Source organism: Antennarius striatus, chromosome 3 (genome assembly GCF_040054535.1).
Source record: "Antennarius striatus isolate MH-2024 chromosome 3, ASM4005453v1, whole genome shotgun sequence".
NCBI classification, from domain to species: Eukaryota; Metazoa; Chordata; class Actinopteri; order Lophiiformes; family Antennariidae; genus Antennarius; species Antennarius striatus.
The window spans coordinates 29060452-29086397 of NC_090778.1; the positions used below are offsets into that span (position 1 = coordinate 29060452).

Genomic DNA, 25946 nt, shown 5'->3' on the forward strand with positions numbered 1-25946 from the left:
GGCCGACGCCCAACGCGAGCAGGAAGGAGGTGAGGGAGGCGTCGGCACTGATGAGAGCCAATCAGAGGAGGAGGCGGAGCTTTCTGGAGGACGGAGCTGCTGGCGTCTCCTGGGAGCCCAGAATCACATCCTACCTGATAATTAGCTAAGTTCAGAGCTAACGTTCGCGGCGGCGTCAGCAGCTCATTAAGGCGCTCTGGGGGGGGGGGGGGGGGCACGAGGATGAAGATGAAGAGTTCATCTTCACTCCGGTTCTGTTTCATCTGCTGCTCCTGATGGATGGAAGACGACGCGGCGTTCCTGGGGGGGGATTATTACTTCACACATGGATGCCCCCCTCAGACAGAAATAACAGCGCCGGCCGCCATGACGGCGGCGCCAAGCAGCGGCGCGCCCTCCGTCCATGATGTTCTTTAATTATTAGAGCGTCGTCATCCACATCCGGCGTGGAAGACATCAGGGCAGACCACTGACCCCCCCCCACCGAAGGAACCGCACCGCGGACGCCGTTGGTAGCGATGCTATCGGCGCCACCGTCGACTTTAAACACGTAAAAGTTCCTCTTGGAGGCGTCCCAATCAAACCCGATTGGACGGAGGCAGAAGCTGGGTGTGGGCTACACCCTCCGCTCCACGCCAGCCGTTAGCGGCGCGGCGGCGGTGGGAACGGAGGCGTGTGAACGGCGAGTCGCCTCAGAGACTGTTTGTGAAGTCCGACCCAGGAGAGGCGAGCAGGCAGTCATTATTTCCTCCACAATCACCTGAAGTCCTCGATAACGAGCAGAAGAAGAAAAAAGACGTGTAATTAGAAAAACAGCGGCGGCGGCGTTTTGTCAGGAGGAACACGACGAATAATGAAGCAATTATAAACGAGACGCGTCCTCGCCATTAATTCCTCTGTAACGGAGATGAAACGAGGCCAAACGTCAGCTAGCAGGGGCTAGCTACGAGTGTGTGTGTGTGTGTGTGTGTGTGGGGGGGGGGGGGTCCACTGGGGGACACTTTGGACACATTACAGTAACCTTCTATCATCACAGACCTGAGTTTATAATTGCGTGCGGATGAGGAGCCCACCATCGCCACGCCCACCACCGCCACGCCCACCACCGCCACGCCCACCACCGCCACGCCCGATCAGGCCCCGCCTCCTTCCTGACCACATCTTTGATGCATCTGAAACGGGATGAACTCACAGCTTCCTCCTGACGTGCTATCAAACAGGAAGGAGGTGAGAGAAGCAGGAAGTCCCTCCTCCTGGTGCATGCTGGGAACCCCGGCGTGTTATTAACACCTCCTCCAACACTCTTCATCAGCTGTCTGAGGAGGCGAGGCGTTCGGAGGAGCAATTAGGACGAGGAGCTGGAGGTTCCATTATTTTAGGATTTAATGACCACGCGATCCGGAGCTGGTGTAGGAACGAGGCTACAACTCCACAATTATGCATAATCTGGCAGATCTGAGCGCCCCCCCCGACCCCCCCCCCTCTGCCTTGAATAAATTTACATGGAAATGGATCGCTGCCTAATTTATTCAGAAAAATTAGAATATACATTACAAATATTTCCATACACGACATCAGCAACAAGCACCGAGGAATTTAATGATTCTGTCTTAGAGGGGGGGTCGGGGGGGTCACGCATCAGAACCAGCAGAACCTCCAGCTCTGATCAGTCCACAACATCTGGCGCCAAAACAGCTGTTGGTCCCGTTACCACGGCAGCAGATCAGCTGTTCTCCGGAGCCCAGGTCCTCCACCGCATCCGGACCGGACCCAGCTGCCTCCTGATTGGCTGAGCCTGATCATGTGACTTCAGCTACACGTCACCGATTGGTTCCTTCAGGATCCAGATCAGGAACCTGAGGAGGTCGGTTCTGATTGGATCATCTGGACCAGCTGTGGAGACGCTTCACCAAACACACGTGTTCATATGTGTGTGTGTGTGTGTGTGTGTGTGTGTGTGTGTGTGTGTGTGTGTGTGTGTGTGTGTGTGTGTGTGTGTGTGTGTGTGTGTGTGTGTTGATGCACGACTCTGGACGCGACCCAAAAGCACAGATCACCCCCACGGATGCTGGACGGTGTACCGTCGGTACCGTCGGTACCGGAGGCTCCCTGCAGGCCGCCGCCGCCGCGCCCCCCCCCCCGTCAGCTGTAATCGGCGGCGCTGATTTGTCCGTTAGTGACGCGCGCCTCGGAGTGGAGTCGGGGCGGCGCTGAGACGTTCATCACTCCTGATTGGCTGCTGTCACGACCCGGTGTTTTAGTGCCGCTCACGATTAGCGGCGCCGACGGCCGGGGGGGCGGCGGACCGCACCGACGTGTGCGGCTGGGGGGGGGGGGGGCGGACCGCACCGACGTGTGCGGCTGGGGGGGGGGCGGGGGAAGTGGAGTGTGGCGCCATTTAATCTGTAATTTATCAGTTTGGGCTGCCGCATCAGGGGGGAGGAGCTAACACCCCCCAAACACCTCCTGATGGCGGGACAGCAGAACGGCGAGGACAAAGAGGGAGGGCCGTCCTCACCCCCCCGGGGAACCGTTAACGATCCCGTAGCGCCGACGCGGCCTCTGAAGGTGCGGTGACGAGCCGTCAGGGGGGTTCACTCCGCCCATCAACGCCGCTCCTGCCTCTGGCCCCGCCCATCCCAGCAGCCAATAAAATCCATAATTGCCATTTTTCCATCGGCTGCGAGGGGGCGGAGCCAGACCCGCGTCCGGCCTGAGGGCGGGTCCTCCTGAGGGCCGCTCCTGTCAGTCCGCGCTGGGGGCGCTTCCGGATGTGTGATCCGCTCACCTGTAGATCCGGTCCGGGCGGGTCCCGACCCCCACCTCACTGATGACGTCACAGGGAGGCCCGTCACCTGTTGCTTCAGGACAGAGTCATCAGAGCGGGTCACACGGGTGTGTCTGTGTGGGGGGGTCAGGTGACACACGCCCCGCCCCTAAAGGCTCCTCACCTGTTCCGCGCGCGCTCCATTAGACCGTTTCCGGTCACATCCATGGAAACAGGGGAACGCGGCCCGCGCGAGCCTCAGTCCACCTGCCCGAGTCGCAGCCGCTGATTGGCTGCTGGCGGCTCGCGCGTGGAACGCCGCTCCACGCCACGGTTCAGCGTGACGTCATCACCCACTGACAGGCGACACCAATTTGATACCGTTAGTGCTGAGAGACCGGACCGTTACCGGGGGTCCACACACACACACACACACACACACACACACACACACACACACACACATAGACACACACACACACAGACACACACACACACATAGACACACACACACACACACACATAGACACACACACACACACACACACACACACACATAGACACACACACACACACACATAGACACACACACACACAGACACACACACACACAGACACACACACACACAGACACACACACACACACACACACACACACACACACACACACATAGACACACACACACACAGACACACACACACACATAGACACACACACACACACACACATAGACACACACACACACACACACACACACACACATAGACACACACACACACACACATAGACACACACACACACACACACACACACACACACACACACACACACACACACACACACATAGACACACACACACAAACACACACACACACACACACACACACACACATAGACACACACACACACACACACACACACACACACACACACACACACACCTGGACGCGCCGCCGCCTCGTGCCGCTCCTCCGTCCCGGTCCACCGGATGTGAACCGGCAGCAGGGCGGAACCTCTTTGACCTCACGTTCACCGCTGACCCGGTCCACACCGTCCGGTCCGGTTCCACACCGGGGGGGGGTTCTTTGTCTGAGCCGCTCCGGATCCGCGGATCGTCGTCACGAATGGCGCGCGTGCCATCTGCAGGCGGTTTCCGGTAAAACACCGGAAGAGGCGCGCGGGGGTCCAGGTTGTACCGGAGCTGCACCGGCTGGTCCCGGGGGTCCAGTCAGAGGAAGCACTTCCGGTTGGGGCACCGGCTGCTGAGTCATCACGACCAGAAGGCCGTCCGTTAGTTATTGATTATAGATTAGATTTTCTTCTGCATTGTTTACTGACGTCATCGATCCTACGGTAAACACATCTTTCTACCCGTTATAGACCATGCTGAAGCCCCGCCCACTCCCACCTGGAACCACCTGTGTGAAGCCCCGCCCCCCCAATCCTGCAGGAACCACAGAAGAAACAAAAACTTCTGCTTCTTTTATTGGTTGACAGATTTACACAATGAATTCCAAACACCCCCCCACAGGTCACTGTAGACTAAAGGTCAGAGGTCAGGTGTGAACCACTTCCTGCACAGGGGGCGGAGCAGGAAGGCTAGCGCTAACCGTAGCTACTCACGTGTGTGTGTTCGTGTGTGTCCCATTACAGCGACATCCCATAATCCTCGTTACTATGGACGCAACCATCACCATCACGCCCCCTAGCTCGCCCGCTACAGGGACCGCCCACCTCACTGGCGTCAGCAGAGCTAACAGAACGCCGCGGCGCAGATTTCCCATGATGCTCTGGAACATCCCACCATCGAACACACGGCGTGCTCCTACGGTAACCAGGGCGACGCGGGGGCGGGACAGAACGCCCAAATGGATAGGAGGGGGAACCGCGGACGTGCACAGAAAGTGAGTCGGGGGGGGGGGGCGAACACGTCTCAAGAGTGATGACATCACAGCAGCATGATGTCATAGCAGCCCCCCCCCATGTCACCAGTGCAAAAATGATCCCGTACCTGTAGAACCAGCGCACTGGTTCCACCTGTGAGGTAGGATCTGTGGGGGGGGGTGACCATCAGTGATGTGGCGACATGTGATTGGTCCATTGGAGTGTGTGGTGGCGGCATGGGGGGGGGTGCCACATATTAAAGGCATTCTTCTCTATCTCCACCTGTCTGTGCACGAGGTAACCCCCCCCCCCCAGTTAGGAAGCTAACGGTTAGCGAAGTTAGCACTGCTCTTACCCCCCCAACATGAAGGAGGTCTGGTCCCTCTACTGCAGCGGCTTCACGTCACGTCATGTATGTACAAGCTGCCCCCACCCGCCCCCAAACACACACACACACAAGTGCCCCCCCCAACCCCACCCCCGGTGGGCGTGGCCTGTGGGTGTCTCCACGGTAACGTACAGTCATATAGATCTAGTCTTCAGGTCTCTGCTATGTACAGGCTATACAAACAAAGCGCCGGCTTGGAGGGGGGGGGCGGGGGGAGCAGTTGGTTGGGCCTCGGCCCAGCCCCCCCGGCCCCCCCCCCAGCAGTCTGCCCATACAGGTGGCGGTTCTGCTTCACTTGCGGTCGTCGATGGTCTTGATGAACTCCAGCGCGGCGGTGAACTGCATCCACCAATAGGATTCCTCCCCCCCCAGACGGCTGGCGTAGAAGTTAGTGATGTACTGAACGGTGGACAGCAGGCAGGGCGGGTTCGCCTGGGGGTGGGGGGCAGGGGGGGGCGTTAGCAGCAGAGACAACACAGAACACGTGTGTGTGTGTGTGTGTGTGTGTGTGTGTGTGTGTGTGTGTGGCGCACCCGGATCAGCACGAACACCAACACGGGCACGAAGTCGTCGGCGCCGGGCACGGACTCGTCGCTGGCGAGGCTCAGCAGGTTCATGATGGTGGAGCACATCCTGAGGATGCACTGCACCTTGTCCCGCGGCGTCTTGTAGGCGTTGATGCTGCGGATCTCCGCCTGCGCCGACGGCCACGGCACCTCCTTCAGGTATACCTGCGACAGCCACAGTCAGAGCCCGCCTCCATGGGGCGGAGCCATGAGCCACGCCCGATGGGACCTACCTCCGGGACCTGCAGAGCCTTGTGATTGGCCGTCACCACCTTGGAGAGGCGCTGGATGTGTTCGTGGAAAAGCCTGAAAGCAAACGCGTCGGGATCAGCGAGACGCTAGCAGCGGCCACGCCCCCCCGGCGGCCCCGCCCACTCACTGGTCTCTGAGGGTGTCTCCGTCCAGGTTGGGGTAGAAGGCCAGCTTGAAGATGCGGTTCATGACGCTGCGTTCGATGGCCATCTGCGCGTCCTGCAGCTGCTCCTCGCTAGCGTACTGCCAAATGGCGTCGCTCGCCATGGCGCCGTACAGGTAGCGCAGGAAGTCCTCCACCGCCGCCGTCTTGTCGTCCGCCGCCGTGCAGCCCTGGAATGCTGGGGGAGGAGCTCCGGATCAATGGGAGGAACGCCAGCGTGACCGGGCAGCTAAAGCTAACGTTAGCCTAGCTCTCTATGCTAATGCAGCAGGAATAAACACGACCAGGCAGCTAAAGCTAACGTTAGCCTAGCTCTCTATGCTAATGCAGCGGGAACAATAAAAACTATTAAAACAAAATATCTCAGAGAGAAGTCACATGTTCATCTGGGAGGATTTTTACTGGACGAGATTCATTCACCAGTTAGTGTCTCCCACATTATCGATCATTGATCTCATGTTGGTCTTCTATCGGTGATCAATATATTTCTCAAAAACATGAATGAAACTTTGATTTGTGGCTCGTTGCTGATCATCCATCATCACTGCATCACGTTTGAGAGCCTTCGCTTCATGAGAACCAACAACCGTTTGTCTCCAGAGTCCAGAGGAGGTTCCACAGAGACCAGTCGGAGTACCCCCCCACCACTCCCCCACGCAGACGGTAAAAGCCAGACGTACCTTTGATGAAGTCGAGCATCTTGGACTCCATGTGCTCCAGGAGGAGGCGCACGCAGACGGTGGTGAAGTAGCGATTAGCCACCTCCTTGTCCCGCAGCACCCTCTGCAGGAGCCTCTCCAGATGGGCCTGGGACGTCTGCAGGCCCTGGCGACATCTGGTCAGATAGGCGATGTAGGGGGCCCTCTTCCTGCAGGAAGACAAGACGAGCTGCCCCATGATGCACCACGGCGAACGGAGAGCGATGGCGACACCTACCTGTAATCCTCAGCGATGGCGGCCAGCAGCTTCCTGCAGGTGCGCGCGTCAAAGCGGCTGACGCAGCGCGTGGTCTCCTGGATCTGGGCCATCTGGTTCTTGTCCTGCAGGTTGATGGCCTCCGCCAGCTGCACCTTCAGGAAGCACACGATCTCGTTGTCTGGGGGGGGGACAGGGAGAGGCATCAGACGGGGGGTCGGCGCCAGAAACTCATCAACCTGCTGCCGACGCGCGACGGCTAGACTGGTGGCGCGGGGGCGGAGTCTCAGGGCGCGCCGTCGACGTTTCAGGATGTCACCTGACTATCTGGAGTCGCTGATCCGTTTACCCGTTAGCATCACACACAGGTACGTTTAGCCGTTAGCATCACACACAGGCACGTTTACCCGTTAGCATCACACACAGGCACGTTTACCCGTTAGCATCACACACAGGCACGTTTACCAGTTCGCATCACACACAGGCACGTTTACCCGTTAGCATAACATTCAGGTACGTTTAGCCGTTAGCATCACACACAGGTACGTTTACCCGTTAGCATCACACACAGGTACGTTTACCCGTTAGCATAACATTCAGGTATGTTTAGCCGTTAGCATCACACACAGGTACGTTTACCCGTTAGCATTACACACAGGTACGTTTACCCGTTAGCATCACACACAGGTACGTTTACCCGTTAGCATAACATTCAGGTATGTTTAGCCGTTAGCATCACACACAGGTACGTTTCCTGCGGTAACTCCATTACAGTAACAGTCACATGACTTTTACTGATGCCTCATGGGAACTCGCCCACTCCTCCCACCTAGGTCCAGGTGTGTGTTGCTTCAGGACAGCTGTAGCAGCCGTGACGCTCGCCGGCGTTAGCGTCGTCCCCCCCCCCCCGGCCGGCTGTGAACGAGTCGCCGTCTGTCGGACCGAACCGACAGCAGAACGTCTCAGGGCGCCGTAAACCGACCGGCGTGATGCAAGACTTCAAACGGCATCTTAAAGCTCCCCAGCAGACAGAACACACCACCAGAGCTGTTGCCATGGAAACAATACACTGGTCTGGAGTTGGTGTGAACAGCCAATAGGGAAGAGCGTTTTACTGTAAACCAAGATTGATTTTTGATTATTTGAAGTCAATTATTTTAAATCAACAACACATCTGGTTTCGTTCCAGCGCCACCTGCTGGTAACGGACTGGTCCTACCAGGAGGTGGCGCTGACACACCTACGGGATTCTGCTACAGCTAATAACAGAAGAAGGTGTTAGCATTATGAAGCAGAACATGCTAACGTCTGACGTGGAACGTCTTCAAATAAAAACGGAACTTTTTCTGCATGAGAAGGAAAAATGCTTCAGGACTAAACTGAGGACCTCCATCGGAGCAGAAGCGGGCCGTGAAGCCCCCCGTGGACCCCCACAGGTCACCTACCTTCAGAGTCCATGTGGTCAGGCAGCCCGTTCCGCGTGACGGCGGGGGCCATGATGGGCAGCGCCACCGAGTCGGCAGAGCACAGCGCCAACCGCAGCTTCTTCTTGGCATCGCTGGAACGTGAGAGCAAAGGATTGTGGTTAACTGTGAGCAGACGCAAGCCTGCAGCCAGGGGGCGCCGCAGGGCGCCGGGCCTCGGACCTGAAGGAGAACTTGAAGTCGTGCTGTCGAGCCGTCTGGCTGGCGGAGTCGGGGAGGTCGTCGGTGGAGATGTTCTGCAGGGTGTCGTCTCTGGGGGAGCCGTGGACGCTGTCCTCCACCAGCTCTGGGAACGCACACAGACCCATCAGCCAATCAGGCAGCAGCAGGAGGAGGGAGGACGCGCCCTCTCTGCTCACCTCCTGTCCCGTCGTACGACGCCCCCCCCGTGGCGCCGTCGCTCGGGCTGGTCCTCTTGATGTTGCGGTACTTGTCCAGGATGTCCTCGGCGGCCTGAGCCTGACAGCTGGGCCGCGGCAGCGGGTCGTCTGACCAATCACAGGCATGGAGGCGCGTTAGCGACCCCCGGCCTGATGGGGGTGATGCGGAGCCGGACCAGAACGGGACTCACCTGGAGGGATTCGCTCCTGGGGGACGTCGTCTTTGTCGTGCTTGTCCCTCTTCCTGAACGCCGCTATGGGAGCTGTGGGGGGACACAGGTTTGGTGGGTTATCCACGTTCACCGCCAGCTGACCAGCAGTCACCCGTTCACCAGCAGTCACCCGTTCACCAGCAGTCACCCGTTCACCAGCAGTCACCCGTTCACCAGCAGTCACCCGTTCACCAGCAGTCACCCGTTCACCAGCAGTCACCCGTTCACCAGCAGTCACCCGTTCACCAGCAGTCACCCGTTCACCAGCACCACTGAATCTTTGGTTGGTGTTCAGGCGCTTCAGAGACGTTAAAGCTGGACTGGAGATGTCAATGAATCAAGAGATCAGCAGCATCACAAAGATTCAGTCCAGAGACACGGCGGGGGAAAGACGTGATCTGATGTTTGGTTCTGGGCGTGAGGATCAGAGAATTGTGGGATACCGATAGCGTACATCTCTGATGACGTCTGTCTGATGAACACGCAAATCATTTCCCAGTTTGGGATCAATAAAGTATATGTATAACAAGAACCAACGCAGTCTCAGACTGCAACATCCCGTGACACCCCTGAATTCAAAATTGTACCCTGACCTACTTGCACAGGTCAAAGATCAAAGCTAATGCTCTGACCTACTGTCATTGATCAAAGCACTAGCTTTGATCTGTGGTCTTACTCACACTGGCGTTCTCCCTCGTCTTTCTATCTTATCCGGTTCCTGAGTGTACAAAAGTTGAAATTTGACCTTGACCTAGTTTTCTCAAGGTCAAATCATCTCATCTTCATCCCCTCTGCTGCCTGAGTCATGAGCTTTTAGTTTCATCTTTCTGTCTGAACGGTTGTGAAGACATTTGGTGGACTAACGGACGGACACACCAACACTGACATGACAACACGTCACCGCTCTGAAGACGGACGGAATCACGTCAATTTCCTTAATGTGAAGGTGAAAACACACAGTATACACACACTATATAACCTTAAATCTGGTACGCTATATACCCCGTGTACAGCACACTACATATATATCCAGTATACAGCAGACCATATATGATGTAAAAGGTAAACTATGTTCCCAGTAAACACTATGCTATGTACTCCCTATACAGTTTGTTATATACAGTGTATACAGTACTATATATAGTATATGCCAGGCTATATAGTTTGTATACAATATGCAATATAGCCTGTATACAGCACGATATATACCGTGTAGAACAGGGGTGTCAAACTCATTTTCACTGGGGGCCACATCAGCATCACGGCTGTAATCAAAGGGTCAGATGTAACTAATAAATGTAACTAAATGTAACTCAGTGTAATGTAACTAAATGTAACTACTCCTTAATGTAACTAATAAATGTAACTAAATGTAACTCAGTGTAATGTAACTAAATGTAACTACTCCTTAATGTAACTAATAAATGTAACTAAATGTAACTCAGTGTAATGTAACTAAATGTAACTACTCCTTAATGTAACTATTAAATGTAACTAAATGTAACTCAGTGTAATGTAACTAAATGTAACTACTCCTTAATGTAACTAATAAATGTAACTAAATGTAACTCAGTGTAATGTAACTAAATGTAACTACTCCTTAATGTAACTAATAAATGTAACTAAATGTAACTCAGTGTAATGTAACTAAATGTAACTACTCCTTAATGTAACTAATAAATGTAACTAAATGTAACTCAGTGTAATGTAACTAAATGTAACTACTCCTTAATGTAACTAATAAATGTAACTAAATGTAACTCAGTGTAATGTAACTAAATGTAACTACTCCTTAATGTAACTAATAAATGTAACTAAATGTAACTCAGTGTAATGTAACTAAATGTAACTACTCCTTAATGTAACTAATAAATGTAACTAAATGTAACTCAGTGTAATGTAACTAAATGTAACTACTCCTTAATGTAACTAATAAATGTAACTAAATGTAACTCAGTGTAATGTAACTAAATGTAACTACTCCTTAATGTTAAATAACTGAATTTCTGACTGATTCTAGTTCCAAACATTACAGTTAGACAGAAAAAACATGTTTGTTTGTTTCTCTGTTCTAACATAAATCCTTTTCATTTGTCAGGTTATTAAACCCACAGAACTCCATCAATCAAGGATCAAACTATCAATCAATAAAGAAAAATAACATCAGACACAAGTTAGGACGTTAACTTTGTTCACTACGTTAAGTCAGAGTTAAAATGGGCTGAACTACTGCATTGTGGGAAATGTAGTTTTTGGTGGAAGCACACTTTGACCTATTTATTTTTAGACACTCTGACCTTTAATGCTCTCGTGGGCCACATTAAGTGATATGGAGGGCCACATGTGGCCCCCGGGCCTAGAGTTTGACACGTGGTGTATGCAGTCCACTATACACCTGTATACGGTGAACTACAGTATATACGCTGTGTGTATATATATATATATATATATATATATATATATATATATATATATATATATATATCACGCTGTGATGGTCACAGTGTGGGAGGAATCAGGGTGGTAGATGGATGTATAATGGAGGGGTGGTTGAGGGGCGACAACACGTCACATGACAGCTCTACGGCGACACAGCAGCCAGTGGCTCTGGATGCTAACGCTAAAGCTAGCTGGTGACGGCTGCATTACCTGGGGCGTCGCTCTCAGCCGTCCAATACAGAACTGTGGAACACAACAGAGAGGGTTGGCCCGGCAACCGCAGGCAGCGGCCACGCCCGACGACGTCTGTGTGCGTCGCCACAGACAGACTCCACCCCCTCGTGTCACCGTCTGATGGTGGTCACCTGAGTGATCAGCGTCGCTCTGTGTGGCGCCACTCATTACCCCCCACTGACGTGAGCGACGGCTGCAGAGCGGCGCTCCAACAGGAGACGCGTCATCCATCAGGCCGATGACACAGAGCTCCATCTAATGACCATTAGCCGCCGGCTGACAGCGCCGCTGGGGGGGCCGGCGCCATACAATCTCACCGCTAACGCTCCTCTGATGACGGATTAGCTCAGAAACGTTGGTGTAAATCTGCCCCGCTGCGACGCCACCGAGGATGGGGGGGACACGTCTCTGGGGGCGCCTCAAACAGAAAGGCGGCTTGAGGCCCCGCCCACACCAGAGACTGGCTCCGCCCAGCTTCTTAAAGCCTGAGGCCCCGCCCACACTAGAGACCAGCTCCGCCCTGCTTCTTAAAGCCTGAGGCCCCGCCCACGCTAGAGACAGGCTCCGCCCTGCTTCTTAAAGCCTGCGGCCCCGCCCACGCTAGTGACAGGCTCCGCCCTGCTTCTTAAAGCCTGAGGCCCCGCCCACGCTAGAGACAGGCTACGCCCTGCTTCTTAAAGCCTGAGGCCCCGCCCACGCTAGAGACAGGCTCCGCCCTGCTTCTTAAAGCCTGAGGCCCCACCCACACTTGAGACAGGCTCCGCCCTGCTTCTTAAAGCCTGAGGCCCCACCCACACTAGAGACAGGCTCCGCCCTGCTTCTTAAAGCCAGAGGCCCCACCCACGCTAGAGACCGACTCCGCCCTGCTTCTTAAAGCCTGAGGCCCCGCCCACGCTAGAGACCGACTCCGCCCTGCTTCTTAAAGCCTGAGGCCCCGCCCACGCTAGAGACAGGCTCCGCCCTGCTTCTTAAAGCCGGATTCTTCCTGTCGAACGCGATTGAGAACTTTTTTCCAGGGACTCAAACCAAACGCAGAGCGGCGATCAAACAGAGCTTTATATAAACTCAGGTGGGTTTTTTTCTCGGGGGGGGGGGGTGGGGGCCGTTTGGGGGCGTGTCCTCTTACCTTTGGGGATGGCCGACACGAAGCGTTTCTTCCACCAGGGCCGGTTGCGGTCCGACTTCTCGTCGTCGCTGTCCTTCCTGTCTTCAACCTGTGGAGGACAGGAAGTGGTTAGGACACACCTCCACTTCCTGTCCCCCCCCCCCGCTGACCCACCTCTCCTTTCAGGGAGTCCTTGCTGGGGGAGGAGGACGGCCCCAAGGCGTCGCGCTCCTCGCCGGCGGGCCTGCGGGGGAGGCCTGGGTCGCTGGTGGGGCGGCGGCCGGGACACACCACGTCAGAGCTGCGGCTGCGCACCAGCCGGTCGGGGAAGGAGTGGCGCTGCTCCACCTGGGGGGCGTACAGGCAGGGGGGGGCGTACAGCGTGTGGCGCGCCTCCGGCCCCAGGGCGCTGGCTTCGGGGATGGGGGGGTCCGGGGGCGGGTGCGGGGGCCGGGCGTAGTGAACCTTGGGTCTCACGATGGTCCCAGTGGAGGAGCCTGCAGCGGACACAGAGGGGGGGGCCGCCTCGTTCAGTACCAGAACACCAACCCACTTCCTGCCCCCCCCCCACCCCCCTGAGAAGGAACCTCTAGTTCTGTGCAGTCTAACTACCAGCTAACTAACAGGTGAGACATCAGCTCCTCAGTGGGGGGGGGCACTAAAGGAGAAACTGGTGGTGGTGGTGGGGGGGGTGCAGGTAGGCCACCTGTTCCAAGGGTACACGCTCCTGAAAGGCGTCCAATGGCAGCTCAGTGGGACGGGGGGAGGGGGGGGCTGCCAATGAGCCTGGGGTGAGGTCCCTGCACCTGTCACCCCCCCCACCAGTGGGACAGGATCACTGGGGAGACGCCGCCCCCTTCAGGCCTGTTCAGGGACCGCGGCTCGTTTCTCAGCTCCAGCTGTTCTCGCCGTCAGCTGTGGGGGGGGGGGGGGGGTAACGGCACTTCTGATTGGCTGCAAAGGATTGTGGGTGCACATTACCTTCGCCAGAGGACAGAGGATCGAACATGGCCAGCAACGAGTCGCTCTGCGAGGGGGGGGACGTCAGATGGTGCGCTCCTGTACGAAAAAAGAAACAGACGTTCAGAGCTCCGACTTCCTGCTTCCTGTCTGCACAGGAAGTCCTGGGGGAATACGGCGCGGCGAGCCCGACAGGAAGTGAGCGTCCTACCGTGGCCTGACTCCTCCCCGTCAGGGCTGGTCACAGAGTCCTTCCCCCCGAAGTCGGAGCTGCACTCGGAGCGGACGTCCTCGATCTTGTTGGGGATGTCTTCAGAGGTGGCGCTGATACCTGTGTGTGGGGGGGGCACACAGAACAGCCTTCAGGAAGCAGAAGCTGCTTGTCGGTCGCGTCTCAAACCCCCCCAGCGGACCCGGCCCCCACCTGACACCACGCTGAGCCCCGGGGTGCTGGGGCGGGACCCCACCTCCCGCACCTCGGTGTCGTCCGACGTGCTGCCCACGCCGGAGCAGCTCTCCAGCTCCTGCAGACGCTCCTCCTGCTTCAGGTCCGGGGCTTCTGTCGGCAAAGGAAGTTAGGTCAGCCCCCCCCCGACGGTAATGCGCAACCACATCCCCATCAGCCCCCCACCCCCCACCCCCCACCCCCCACGTTACGTTAATGTGAAACCACATATGCATGAAACCAAACAACCCATAAATGATGATCTGTTGTCAGCGCCAGCCCCCCGGCCGTAAAGCTGGCCCGGTCCGCGGGCGGGGTGGGGGGGGGGGGCCCGGCAGAGCCGTTGGGCCGGCCCGCAGGCTCCGCCCCAGCAGCAGCGCCCGTTAGCGTGCTCGTTAGCGGTAATGTGCTGCTGAAGTGCCCTTCGGGGGGCAGTTTTCTGCTGCCTGGCCGTGAAACAAGCAGCCAGCCCCCCCCGACCGCGCCGTTACCGAGCAGAACGGGGTGGGGGTGGGGGGGCCAACGGAACGGGAAGCAATCAGGACGCTCATGCGTGCCATTTGTGCGCCGCACATATTGAAGCGGCGTGTTCTCCAATTAACACTCGGCGCCGGCGCTTCACGGGAACACTTAGCGGCGCCGATACAACACCCCGACGGCGTCCAGAGGGTCAGCTGACGACCGTGTGTGTTCCCCCCGCACACACAGAAAGAACAGCTCCGTGCTTGGACCGGCGCCGCCTGAACGCTGCGTCTCTATTGGCCGAATGAAACCGGATTGGATCCGGTGTCAGAGCGACGCGGCGTCACTGTTCCTTTAAGAGTCAGCAGACCCCCCCTCAGAGCTCCACCACAGGTGCACACACACCTGGTGGTCCCTCTCAGGAGCCGGAGCTGCCTGTTAGCGACCCCCCCCCACCCCGACGACAGGCGACAGCATGACAGATGCAGGAGCTCGTTTCAGGTGGGGGGGGTGTGATCAGACCACACCTGGCATCCCAACCCCCCCCACATCAAACCCACAGACATGCAGGCAGACATGTGACACATGAACAGAGGTGAACCCCCCTGGGGGGGCCTACCCCCTGGGGGGCCTACCCGAGTCGCTGGGGAGCACCTCCACGCTCCAGGCCTCGCTGGTGGTCTCTGAGATGGTGGAGCCGTAGGGGTCCAGCAGCACCGACCCCGACCCGGGGAGGCACAGCAGGCTGCCCAGCATGCTCTCCGCCGCTGCCAGGGACACAGGACACAAAGGGTTAAAGCCCCCCCCAGCAGGAACCAGGGTTCTGGGGAGGGAAGGGGTTAAAGAGCGCCGCGGCTCGGCCAATCAGAGCCCGTTTCATCAACATCCAGAAAACAAAGTCAGACACTCACAATGTGGCCCCCCTCCCCGTATGAATATGGGGGGGCATAAGCCACTGCGCCACAGGTCAGAGGTTAAAGGTCAGACCCCAGCCTCACCAGGCCTCTAGGGGGCATCACTAAATCGGAACCCGCTGAAGCCACACCCCCTGGTACACCACGGCAACGGCGTGCAGCCAGTTTGGCGAGGGAGCCCCCCCCCCTCGGTCCATGTTTACAGTCTTGGAGGGGGGGGTGCCTCGTCTTTCAGGTGGATGATTAAATGAGCGGCACAACAAGAAGTGAAACAATTAGACTTCCTGCCTCATTATGATGGTGATCTGATCGGGGGGGGGATAATGAGGTATTAATGGATATTTAATGTGCAGCTCATAACCCCCCCCCCCCCCCCTCGGAGAAAACACATAAGGAAATTCACTTAATGATGGAAAAGTCCCCCAACGCCATATTCCGAAGGATGAAAAATGGAGGATGCAAATGAGAAGGAACCAAGGTCAATAAGACGGGGGGCGGGGGGCATGAACATCAGCGAGGGAGGGGGGTGAGGAAGACGAGGGTCTGGATGCACGTCTGATAACCTGGTTATCTCTACACACCGTTTCCTGTCACAGGTGTGGCTCCGGCCCGCGCCCCCCCCCCCCCAGCGGTTATCTCATAGAGGCGTTATGAGGGGGCGTGGCCTCATTATCTGCTGCTAATGATAACCCACTTCCGTCTGGACGGCCCCCCAGACGCACGAGGAGATGCTGCATCTTCATCAAATACGGCTTCCCCTCCGCTGGACGATGATCACATGACCGGGGGGGGGGGTCGGCGGTGATCACATGACCGGTCGGGGGGGGGTCGGCGGTGAGCACATGACCGGTTGAGGGGGGGTGGCGCCTCGCCGGTCTGGTTTACGGCGTTCTAATCGCCGCTCTAGATTCCTCCAGCGTGAGGCGGTGATGAGAGCAGCTTCAATCACACCCCCCCTCACCCCCCCCCGGCTCAGTCAGCTGATGAATGAACCAATGATCACTTTCAGGAAGCTGCATCACATGACGTCACTGAAACCGACGCTGTTTCACCTGCGCGCCACAAGGGGGCGACATGTCCCTCAAGCAGCTGAACAGGCTGTGGAGTCACACACACACACACACACACACACACACACACACACCTGCTATCTCCTGCAGACGGTCCTCGTCCATGTTGGGGTCGAAGTCGCTGCCGAGGACGTCGGTGCTCCAGGTCTCGCTGACCGTCTCTGAGATGTCCCTGTCGTCCGTCAGACCCATCATGTCTCTGATCTCAAACTTACGCAGCTTATCGTCCAGGTTGTCCTGAGTGGTGGCTGGGGGGAGAGGGGGGGTTAGAGCACACAGAGACACACACACACACACACACACACTGACACACACACACACACACACACACACACACACACACACACACACACACACACACACACACACACACACAGAGACACACACACACACACACAGACACACACTGACACACACACACACACACTCACACACACACACACAGACACACACACACACACACAGAGACACACACACACACACACACACACACACACACACAGACACACACACACACACACACACACACACACAGAGACACACACAGAGACACACACACAGACACACACACACAGACACACACAGACACACACAGACACACACACAGAGACACACACACACCACACACACACACACACCACACACACACACACACCACACACACACACACACACACACACCCTGCTCGTGCTCCAGCAGCTGCAGCGCCTCCACCCCGTTGCTCCCTGACGGTCCCGCCCCCAGTTCAGACACCGACTCCCCCTCCAGGTCCAGGGAGGACACCGAGTTGGAGCGATTGGACGGACCTGAGAGGAGGAGGATGATTGTTTGGGTCAGCTGAGACACGCCTCCCGTCCCCGCCCACGTGGCGCCGACGGGCGAACCCAACACACCCTCAGAGATGCCCTCCAGGTTGTCGCTGCAGAGCGAGAAGCGCAGCGTCTTGTCGGGCTTCCCGTGCAGCTTGGTGTCGTCGGCGTGGCCCTCCCCCGGGGCGCCGTCGCCCATCTGCAGGTTCAGCACCTGGAGAGCAGCAGGAGGTCACGTGATGGCAGCAGACGTGGGGGGGGCGGGTCCATGCTGATGACACCACCACGTACCTCGTTCTCTGACATCATCCCGGGGACGGTCTGGGGGCCGGTGCCCAGAGACATCACCAGCACCTCCTCAGGCTGCAGCTCCTGCAGGGACTCCTGGGAGCTGGCCTCTGCCTCCCCCTCCTGGGCGATGTTGGTACGGCTGCGACTCCGGGCCGCCGCTGGGGGGGCGATGGGAAACGCAGCCAAGGTTCAGGTAGTGTTTAATGTAAGAATGCACAGATGAACGCTACGAACAGGTGGAGACACGCCCCCAGCAGCAGGTGGAGACACGCCCCCTGAGGGTGTGTCTGCCTGAGCTTCATCAAAGCCCCCCCCTGACTATTTCCACACAGTGACCCCTCGTTCCTGGTGGTTAATGCGTTCCAGGAACCACACGCGATCAATGAATCCTGTGATTGAGCGACAAACTTTTATTATTTCTGGTAATTTAAATGTTTCTGACCCCCCAGCCAATAGAATGAGAGTACGGTATCACATGACTGCCTACCAGTTAACCGTGATGAAGTCGTGAGCGTTGATGCACGAGCGCGCACTGTAATCCCTAGTCCTAACCCCTGGGAGGTCAACGTGGTGCATTCAGCTGGGAAATGAGACGTCACGCTGCATTCACTCACTCACTCACTCACTCACTCATTCACTCATTCATTCATTCACTCATTCATTCACTCACTCATTCATTCACTCATTCATTCACTCATTCATTCATTCACTCATTCATTCACTCACTCATTCATTCATTCATTCATTCACTCATTCATTCATTCATTCATTCACTCACTCATTCACTTCCTTTGTCTGCTTAAATGACCAGTTAGTTATTGAAATGACTTTCTAGTCACTCCAACAGATCAGTCACTAATCTGTGGTTTCCTCTTCTTGCTCCGCCCACCAGAGGTCACCTGACATGGGGCCTTGGCTCATTTCTGCCGTCAGGAAGTACAACACAGCAATCCTTCATTCAAGATGCATAGGAGGCAGGTTTTTAGCAGGTAGTCACGTGACACCGTACACGTATTCTATTGGCTGACAGCATCAGGAAGTGTGCTGTGTCCAGAGACTCACAGAGAGCTTCTGTGTCAAGAAACACTTCTCTGTAATACTAAATGTTTTAAACAGTCTATCAGTGTTTTAAAGGTAATACAGAGAGAAGGTGGTTTAATATCAGTATGGGGGGGTCAGAAACGTTTAAATAATAACACTTGGTCGCTATATCACGGAATTTTGTTTTTTGCGGGTGGTCCTGGAACACGTGAACCATCAGGGACGAGGGGTCACTTTTATTCTTCCTGCTTCTAACCCTGTGAATATAATTCTTCAAAAAAGATTCACCTGTGTCTCATTAGCCCCCCCCCAATGGAAGGCTCAGCTCTGAATGAGGAAGCAACAGAAACTGCACACACACACACACACACACACACACACACACACACACACGTCTCTGCCCCAACAACAACCAGCCAAAGTGTGCGTGAGGTGGGAGCAGGTGGGTGGAGCCACACGGACGGCGGTGGCAGTGAGGGGGGGTGGGGTTACTAGAAGCGAGGACTGGATGAGCGCTAGCAGCACGTGATTGGCCGACAGACGGGTCGCAGGGCCGGCTACCCACCGAACGGGGTGACTAGCGGGATGTGAGCCGACAGGGCGGCGGCCGACGGCTCCCAGGACGTGATGGCGGCTAAGTGCTGTCCTGGGGGGGTCGAGGCAGCAGAGGAAAGAAGGACAAGAACAGAGTTGAGCTGAGGACCCCGAGGCGTCCCGAGGAGCGCCTGAACATCATCCCTCACACACGAGTAGCTCTCCTAATTGCGGGGGCGTCGCGGCGTCGTCTGTCTCTGATGCTAATGAAGGCGGGGGCTGCATCTCCTCCATCCAGTCCAATTAAAACACTTCATTTATATCTGGTCATTTCATTAGTTGTCATTTCTGTAATTGGGCCTCGATGCTAATTACGTTCAGAAGGAGCTGAGCTCATTAGCGTGTTCTAGAACACGGCTTTCGCTGGCCGTCACGCTAACGTTCACATAAAACAACGCTCACAGCGGCGCCGGGATTACCGGCGGTTGCATCACCCTGAAGGCATCGCCACGTTAAATGGGTGGCAGGAGGGCGGGGGCAGCGGGATACCTATGGGGAGACGGTTCTTCTTGTTGGCGGGGGTGGTGGCCGGGGACAGCTGAGGGGTGTTGGAGGGGGTGAGCTCCAGGCTGTTGCTGTTCGCCGCCCGAGTCTGGGGCACGTTGGCCACCAGCGTCTCCAGGGCCAGATGCTCCTCCTCCCGCAGGTGGTCCCACGCCATCACGCTGCGAACGAAGTCCACCTGCAGACAGGAAGAGGAGGGGCCACAGACAGGAAGAGGAGGTCACAGGCAGAAAGAGGGGCCACAGACAGGAAGAGGAGGGGCCACAAACAGGAAAAGGAGGGGCCGCAGGCAGGAAGAGGAGGTCACAGAACAGCCACTGCAGGTCTGGATCGCATCCCAGGAAGGAAGTAAACAAAGATCAACAACACCAACAGAGGAGATCACAGAAACAGTGACCTCCAGTGACCTCCAGTGACCTCCAGTGACCTCCAGTGACCTACCAGCACCAGCAGCTGGTTGTGGGTGATGTAGACGGCGGTCCTGCTGAGGCCTTCCAGGAGGTTCATGGAGGACATGGGCGGAGTCTCCACGGCTCTTCCTCCAATCACCACGTCCAGAAAGGCAGCGACACAACTCTGCAGGAGAAGAGCAAATGAATGGAGCAGAGGCACGAACAGGGTGCATTCTGGGACGGATTCGCCCAAACCTTATCAAACTTGGAGAGACTGCTCTTCCTGCGGGGGTCGGCGTCGTCGTCGGCCATGGCCAGCTGCTGCAGGAGCTGCCCCACCTGCAGGACGAGACCAGTGAGGCGGTGCGCGTGTGGGCGTGGCTCCGGCGGGGGCGCGGCCACTCCTCCTACCTGCATTAGGTTGAAGCGCGCCACCTCGTTGATGGGCGCGTCGGAGATGATGCCATACTGCTCAGGCTTGACCACGGCGGGGCAGATGAAGCAGGTGAGCAGCAGGTCGGTGCACATGGTGCGCACCTCGCCCACCTCCAGCCGCTCCACGCACGACAGCGTCTTGTACACCTGGGACACGATCCAGCGCAGGCTGTGGGGGAAGCAGTAGGTGTTCTGCCTCAGGTAGCCGATGAACTTGTTGACCAACGCCACCAGCTTGGCCTCGTTGGCCTCCACCGCCGCCTGCACGCGCTGCCGGTGGCCCTCCGAGCCCTTCTCGCCGAAGCGCTCGCGCTGGGCGGGGGTCAGGTGCTCCGTCACCTTGGCGGGGTCAGTCTCCAGGTGGTCCTCGTCCTCCACCAGCAGCTGCATGATGGGCTCGTGCAGCGTGGCGGTGAGGAACAGCTTGGCCGAGTACAGCCCCTCGGAGAACAGCTTGAAGAGGATGCTGAAGGCGCAGGTCCCACGCCGCAGCAGGCGCCGCGGGTTGTCGCTCTCCTTCAGCTCGAACTCGATGAGGTATCGCAGTACCTGGGGGGGTGTTACAGATGTTACTACAGATGTTACTACAGATGTTACTACAGATGTTACTACAGATGTTACTACAGATGTTACTACAGATGTTACTACAGATGTTACTAAATGTGTGTGGAGGTTCTGTCAGCTTGGTTCAGTGTCCACAGGAGAAAATATGAATTAAAGGTAAAGAAAACTATTGAGTGAAAAGAAAAAGTATTAAAAAAAAAAGTACGCTATTAAATCTTTATTTCTAAAACTTTTTAAATGACTACCAGGATTTAACATTTTGTTAAAACTAAAATAATTTTACTTTTTTTTTCTTTTTACTTAAAAAATTATATTATTGATAAAAACATTAAAATTAACAGTTTGTTTTTATATTGATCTATTGGCTAAACTCAATCCTTGCATTTCTTCTACCATATATTCTGTTGTTACTTTTGGGATGGATAAACGTCATGTTGGGATGCACACATTCATTGAAGCACATCCCAGGATGCACTGCTTTCTGGAGGTGACATGAACCCTGAGCTGACGGGGCGCTCCCACGCCCCGGACCGGGGCTCACCTGCAGCAGGTAGCTCTCGTCCTCCTGCATGATGCAGTTCCCGTACAGGGAGGTGAAGACGGTGTGGATGACGGCCTGGGTGTGGTCCTGGTTCAGCCGTTCCCCCGCCACCAGGCAGGACGCCACCAGCCGCGGGTTCTCCCTCAGCCGGGCCAGGAACTCCCCGTAGATGGTCTCCTGGAAGCCCAGAGTCTTGTAGCCGTCGACAAACTGCGTGTCCTCCAGGGTTTTGGCGTGTTGGCAGCACTCCGCCGGAGACGCCTCAGCGCTGGAGACAGTTTCAGGTGGTAAACATTACCGATGGGCTACGACAGCACGAACCCCCCCCTGAGGTCAACCGGGTCGGACCTGGTGAGGATGAGGCGGTCCAGGTTGATCCTCTGCTGCTTGGCGATCCAGGCGGCGCGGTACAGCCGCTCGGCCGTCTTCAGCACATCGCTGTTCAGCCTCTGGATCAGCTGCTTCTCCGACGCCACGTACAGCCGCTCCTGCTTCAGGTGGTGCGCCAGAGTGTGGATGTCTGGCTTCACCATCTTCACCGGCTCAGGGACTGGGGCCAACAGCAGGGGTCACGTCAGGAAGAACACAAGTACCCAGAGACAAGAACTGATGGGAGTCAGGACAAACGCTAACAGCAGGGTGTGACGTCTATGAGGCAGATGTCTGATGGCATCAAGCCACACGAATAAGATGTGATGTCACTTCCTGCTCCAGACATGACTCCGTGGATACGGCTGTGGGTGGATCAGGACCGTTTAAACCAGCCAAGCTAACACCTGTTAGCTCAGGGTCTGGTTGGGGCGCTTGTTTCTCACGGGCTTCAGCAGACGCTGCTCAGCAGGTATGCAAATCAGCTCCGTCTGCAAACACACGCCGCCGCGACGCAAACGGAGCAGCGAGCATGAAATCTGGAGGATTTCTCGGATCTTTCACACAAAGGCGTCTTTGTGGCCGGCGGTGAACATGGATTGAGCCGCGGAGGAGACAGAGACTCCGCCTCAGACGCAGCATCATCGCTCGCCAGCTGACAGACAACACAACGCCGCTGCAGAGACGCCTGACCAATTCTATTGGTTATGCGGATTTAAACGCACAATGACGGCTCTACTGGTGCAGCCAGAGCGACGGCTGACGTCCAATCACTGACAGATTGGCTCGTCGGTTCAATAAGGAAAGGTCAAAGGTCAAACTTCAGGTACTGTATACTATAGAGGAAAAAGTGTTTTAAAGAAAAACATAAAGACATGTAAAGTCTTCAGTCACATGACTCTGAGAGGCAACGGCCGACACGTCAATTCCGTTTTTCAACGGCGAGGGCTGGGGGACGGTGGGCGGAGCTCATCAGCGAACATCGGGCTTCTCATCGTGGAATCAGGTATCATGACGACCGATCCAGTGACGGCGCGCGCGCGCGCACACACACACACACACACACACACACACACCTTTTGACGGGACATTCATCGGTATCCATGGATCTCAGCCAACATCCTCTTCACACTTCCACTTCAGACACTTTCAGGTGCGACACCAACTTGTGGGTTGAGCGTCACACAACACTGGACTTCCTGTGGTGTGTGTAACGTGGACATTCACCAGATCCTCTGTTCACCACATTCACCCGTCAAACTGTTCCCCCCCAGCAGCACATGAGTTCCCTGCGCCTGCAGTCCTGACAGAAATCCTACATCCTACAACCACAGCTTTTCCACATCGTCAGACTCGACTGTCAGCTGGAGGAGTTCTGGTTCTGACGAGCCGTCAGACGCTCCGACGGATCCATGGAGGGATGTCTGAAGCGCTCAGCGGATCGACGCCACGGCGTGACGAGGCCTCAGGGAGAACGCTACCTCCGCAGCGTGCAGCATGACGGCCCAACGTCTCACCCACAACACAACCCAACACACGCACAGCAGGTTCTGTCGGAGCGGTGAAGCCCCGCCCACTGTGGCGGGGAGAACAATTCATCTCTCTACAGCGGTGTTGTGCCTCACCTGTAGGGTTCTCCTCACTTCTGCCTGCCAGTAAACTCACAAAGGCCAGCGGCAACCCTCACTAGGGTCAGGTGACGACACACAAACTATCTGAATGCCAAGACGACCAACGTGGATCTGGGCTCCAACATCCTGACCCTCAGCCTTCTGATTCCAGCTCTGATCAAACACTACATGTTTGTTTTAGTGGGTAGAAGTCCTTTCTGAAGCTGGTTGTGGGGGGTGGGTTCCATCATCAGATACGTGTAGTGTTTCCATCTGCAGAAAAACACTAGTGTACCTTCAGAGAGAGTGTGTGTGGTGAAACGTGAACGAGAACAGAAACACAAGTTGTCTCAGGTTTTAGTTCAGGTTTCGTGATGGCGTGTTCACTGATGAGCGGGTTTGATTTCCTCTGTCGCTGCTTATTTGTTTACTCTGGCTCCAAAGTATTGTGATGTCGTTGTTCCAGTATGAAACAGTCTAATGAAGGACTTTATTAAAATCCAATTACAAAAAAACAAAACACATGAGCGTCATCTCACCTCAAACCATCCAATCAAATGACTCCATTTCCAGGTAATCTGTTGATTCTGATTCAGAAAGCTCAAAATAGAGTTTAGACCTACTAGCTGCTTCAGCTACATGCTAACCCTTCATACATGAGTTTAGACCTACTAGCTGCTTCAGCTACATGCTAACCCTTCATACATGAGTTTAAACCTACTAGCTGCTTCAGCTACATGCTAACCCTTCATGCGACCCCCCCAGAGGCTCTGTGGGCGGGTGGGGGGCACCTCAGGGACCCGCTGCTAACCGTTTATCGCCTCGTTAGCCGGTGGAACCAGAAGCAGGCTGCTGGGATGTAGCAGGAAGTCCGGAAGTCCAGATCGGTTCGGTGTGTAGCCGCCTGCTCGCTGAAGGCTCAGTCCTTCAGCCTGAGGTCAGCTAACAAACTGGGGCGGAAGCTGCAGCCGCTCCGCTGCTCCGGACCGCGATGGTCCGGTTCCGACCCGTTCGGAGCGGTAGCACAGAGAGCTAACTAGCTGCAGGCTAACAGTTAGCTGCCCGCTGGTGCTCAACTCGGCTAAGGTTTGCTCATCAGACGGGGGAAGCTAGCGCTAGCCTGTTAGCCGCGCTGGCTTCCGGCTAGCAGCTCCGGGGTGACCCGGGGTGAACAACAAACGTCCCCTCGCGGATTCGGTGACTTACCGAACGGATTGGATGTCTTCAAACGGAACCGATCCGCGGACGGGTCGAATCGACGGGCTGTTGGCTAGCGGTTAGCTTCTCTCGGTTAGCAGCTTCAGGACGAGCAGCGCTGCTGTCATCCGCTGTCATCACGAGTGGGAATGCGCAGCGCGCATGCGCACTGGCTTCTTAAGGAAGTGGACGGACGGCGCTGGAAAGTCACCTGAATCTGTCACGATTTAGTCTGAACTAGCCACACATTAGGTGTTTGGTTTTAAATCAAAATCAAAATGTACATTTTATCATTTATGCTTTGTATGTTTTATCTCATGCTTATTAAAAACAGAAAATGTCACTGAAAGCAGCTCATGAGCAGAAACATGGCCTTGTTTGCAGTGACAACACCAGATTTTTAGGTAAACACAGGATTAAACACACAAACTCATGACTCACTTCTCCTTCCTGCTCAGATTCTACATGACTTCTGTTATTTATTCTGTCCTGAACAAAATATTAGTCACATTCAAATTTGGGTCACTCCTGTTTGACATTCCATCACCATAAAATATGACTTTAGTTCTATTTTACTTTCAGGCTGACACATGAAACAGAAGCTTTTTTAACTCAGTAGCATTCTCCTGTCATCTTCACCATTAAGTGTTTTAAATGCATTGCATTTGCTTTCTATCAGTTTTAGTTTTATGATTTTATGAATTCCTGGTCTTCAAATCGATGCAGCAGCTTGTGTTATGTTTTTGTGTTCTAATAGATATGAACGAGCCCCTCCACCACCACAAAAGATCCTTTATTGTATCATTTCATTAATATGCTACTGGATGCTAAAGTGTTTTGCTGAAATGTCTTATTTACTGTGCTTCTACTCATGTGTTTTTCTGCTGTTCTGCTCTTACTCCACGAAGCATTGAATGATTGCATGAAAAACGTTGTATAAATTAAGTTTAGGTTATAA

At 55.4% G+C, this 25946-nt stretch overlaps 1 protein-coding gene and 1 long non-coding RNA gene across 2 annotated transcripts; both read right to left on the reverse strand.

Annotated features, from left to right (window-relative positions):
- Positions 1-1682: 1682 nt before the first annotated feature.
- LOC137592940 (uncharacterized) lies at positions 1683-4082 on the reverse strand. The gene is made up of 4 exons (XR_011035054.1): positions 3710-4082; positions 2952-3123; positions 2789-2861; positions 1683-1856 (listed from the first exon to the last, which is right to left on the reverse strand). It is a non-coding gene; the product is annotated as an uncharacterized lncRNA (long non-coding RNA).
- A 155-nt stretch (positions 4083-4237) lies between these two features.
- gapvd1 (GTPase activating protein and VPS9 domains 1) lies at positions 4238-25140 on the reverse strand. Its single transcript, XM_068311436.1, is given in 28 exon segments — positions 4238-5472; positions 5574-5771; positions 5840-5912; positions 5986-6199; positions 6702-6889; positions 6958-7117; positions 8382-8494; positions 8583-8695; positions 8765-8794; positions 8796-8908; positions 8992-9063; positions 12812-12899; positions 12965-13287; positions 13772-13849; positions 13962-14081; positions 14175-14309; positions 15293-15424; positions 16716-16889; positions 17322-17447; positions 17535-17664; positions 17742-17899; positions 19866-20058; positions 20322-20456; positions 20528-20611; positions 20684-21256; positions 21813-22080; positions 22161-22362; positions 24998-25140. Coding segments are annotated over 27 exon segments (4317 nt in total). The 5' UTR covers positions 22346-22362; positions 24998-25140; the 3' UTR covers positions 4238-5331.
- Between the last annotated feature and the right edge of the window lie 806 nt (positions 25141-25946).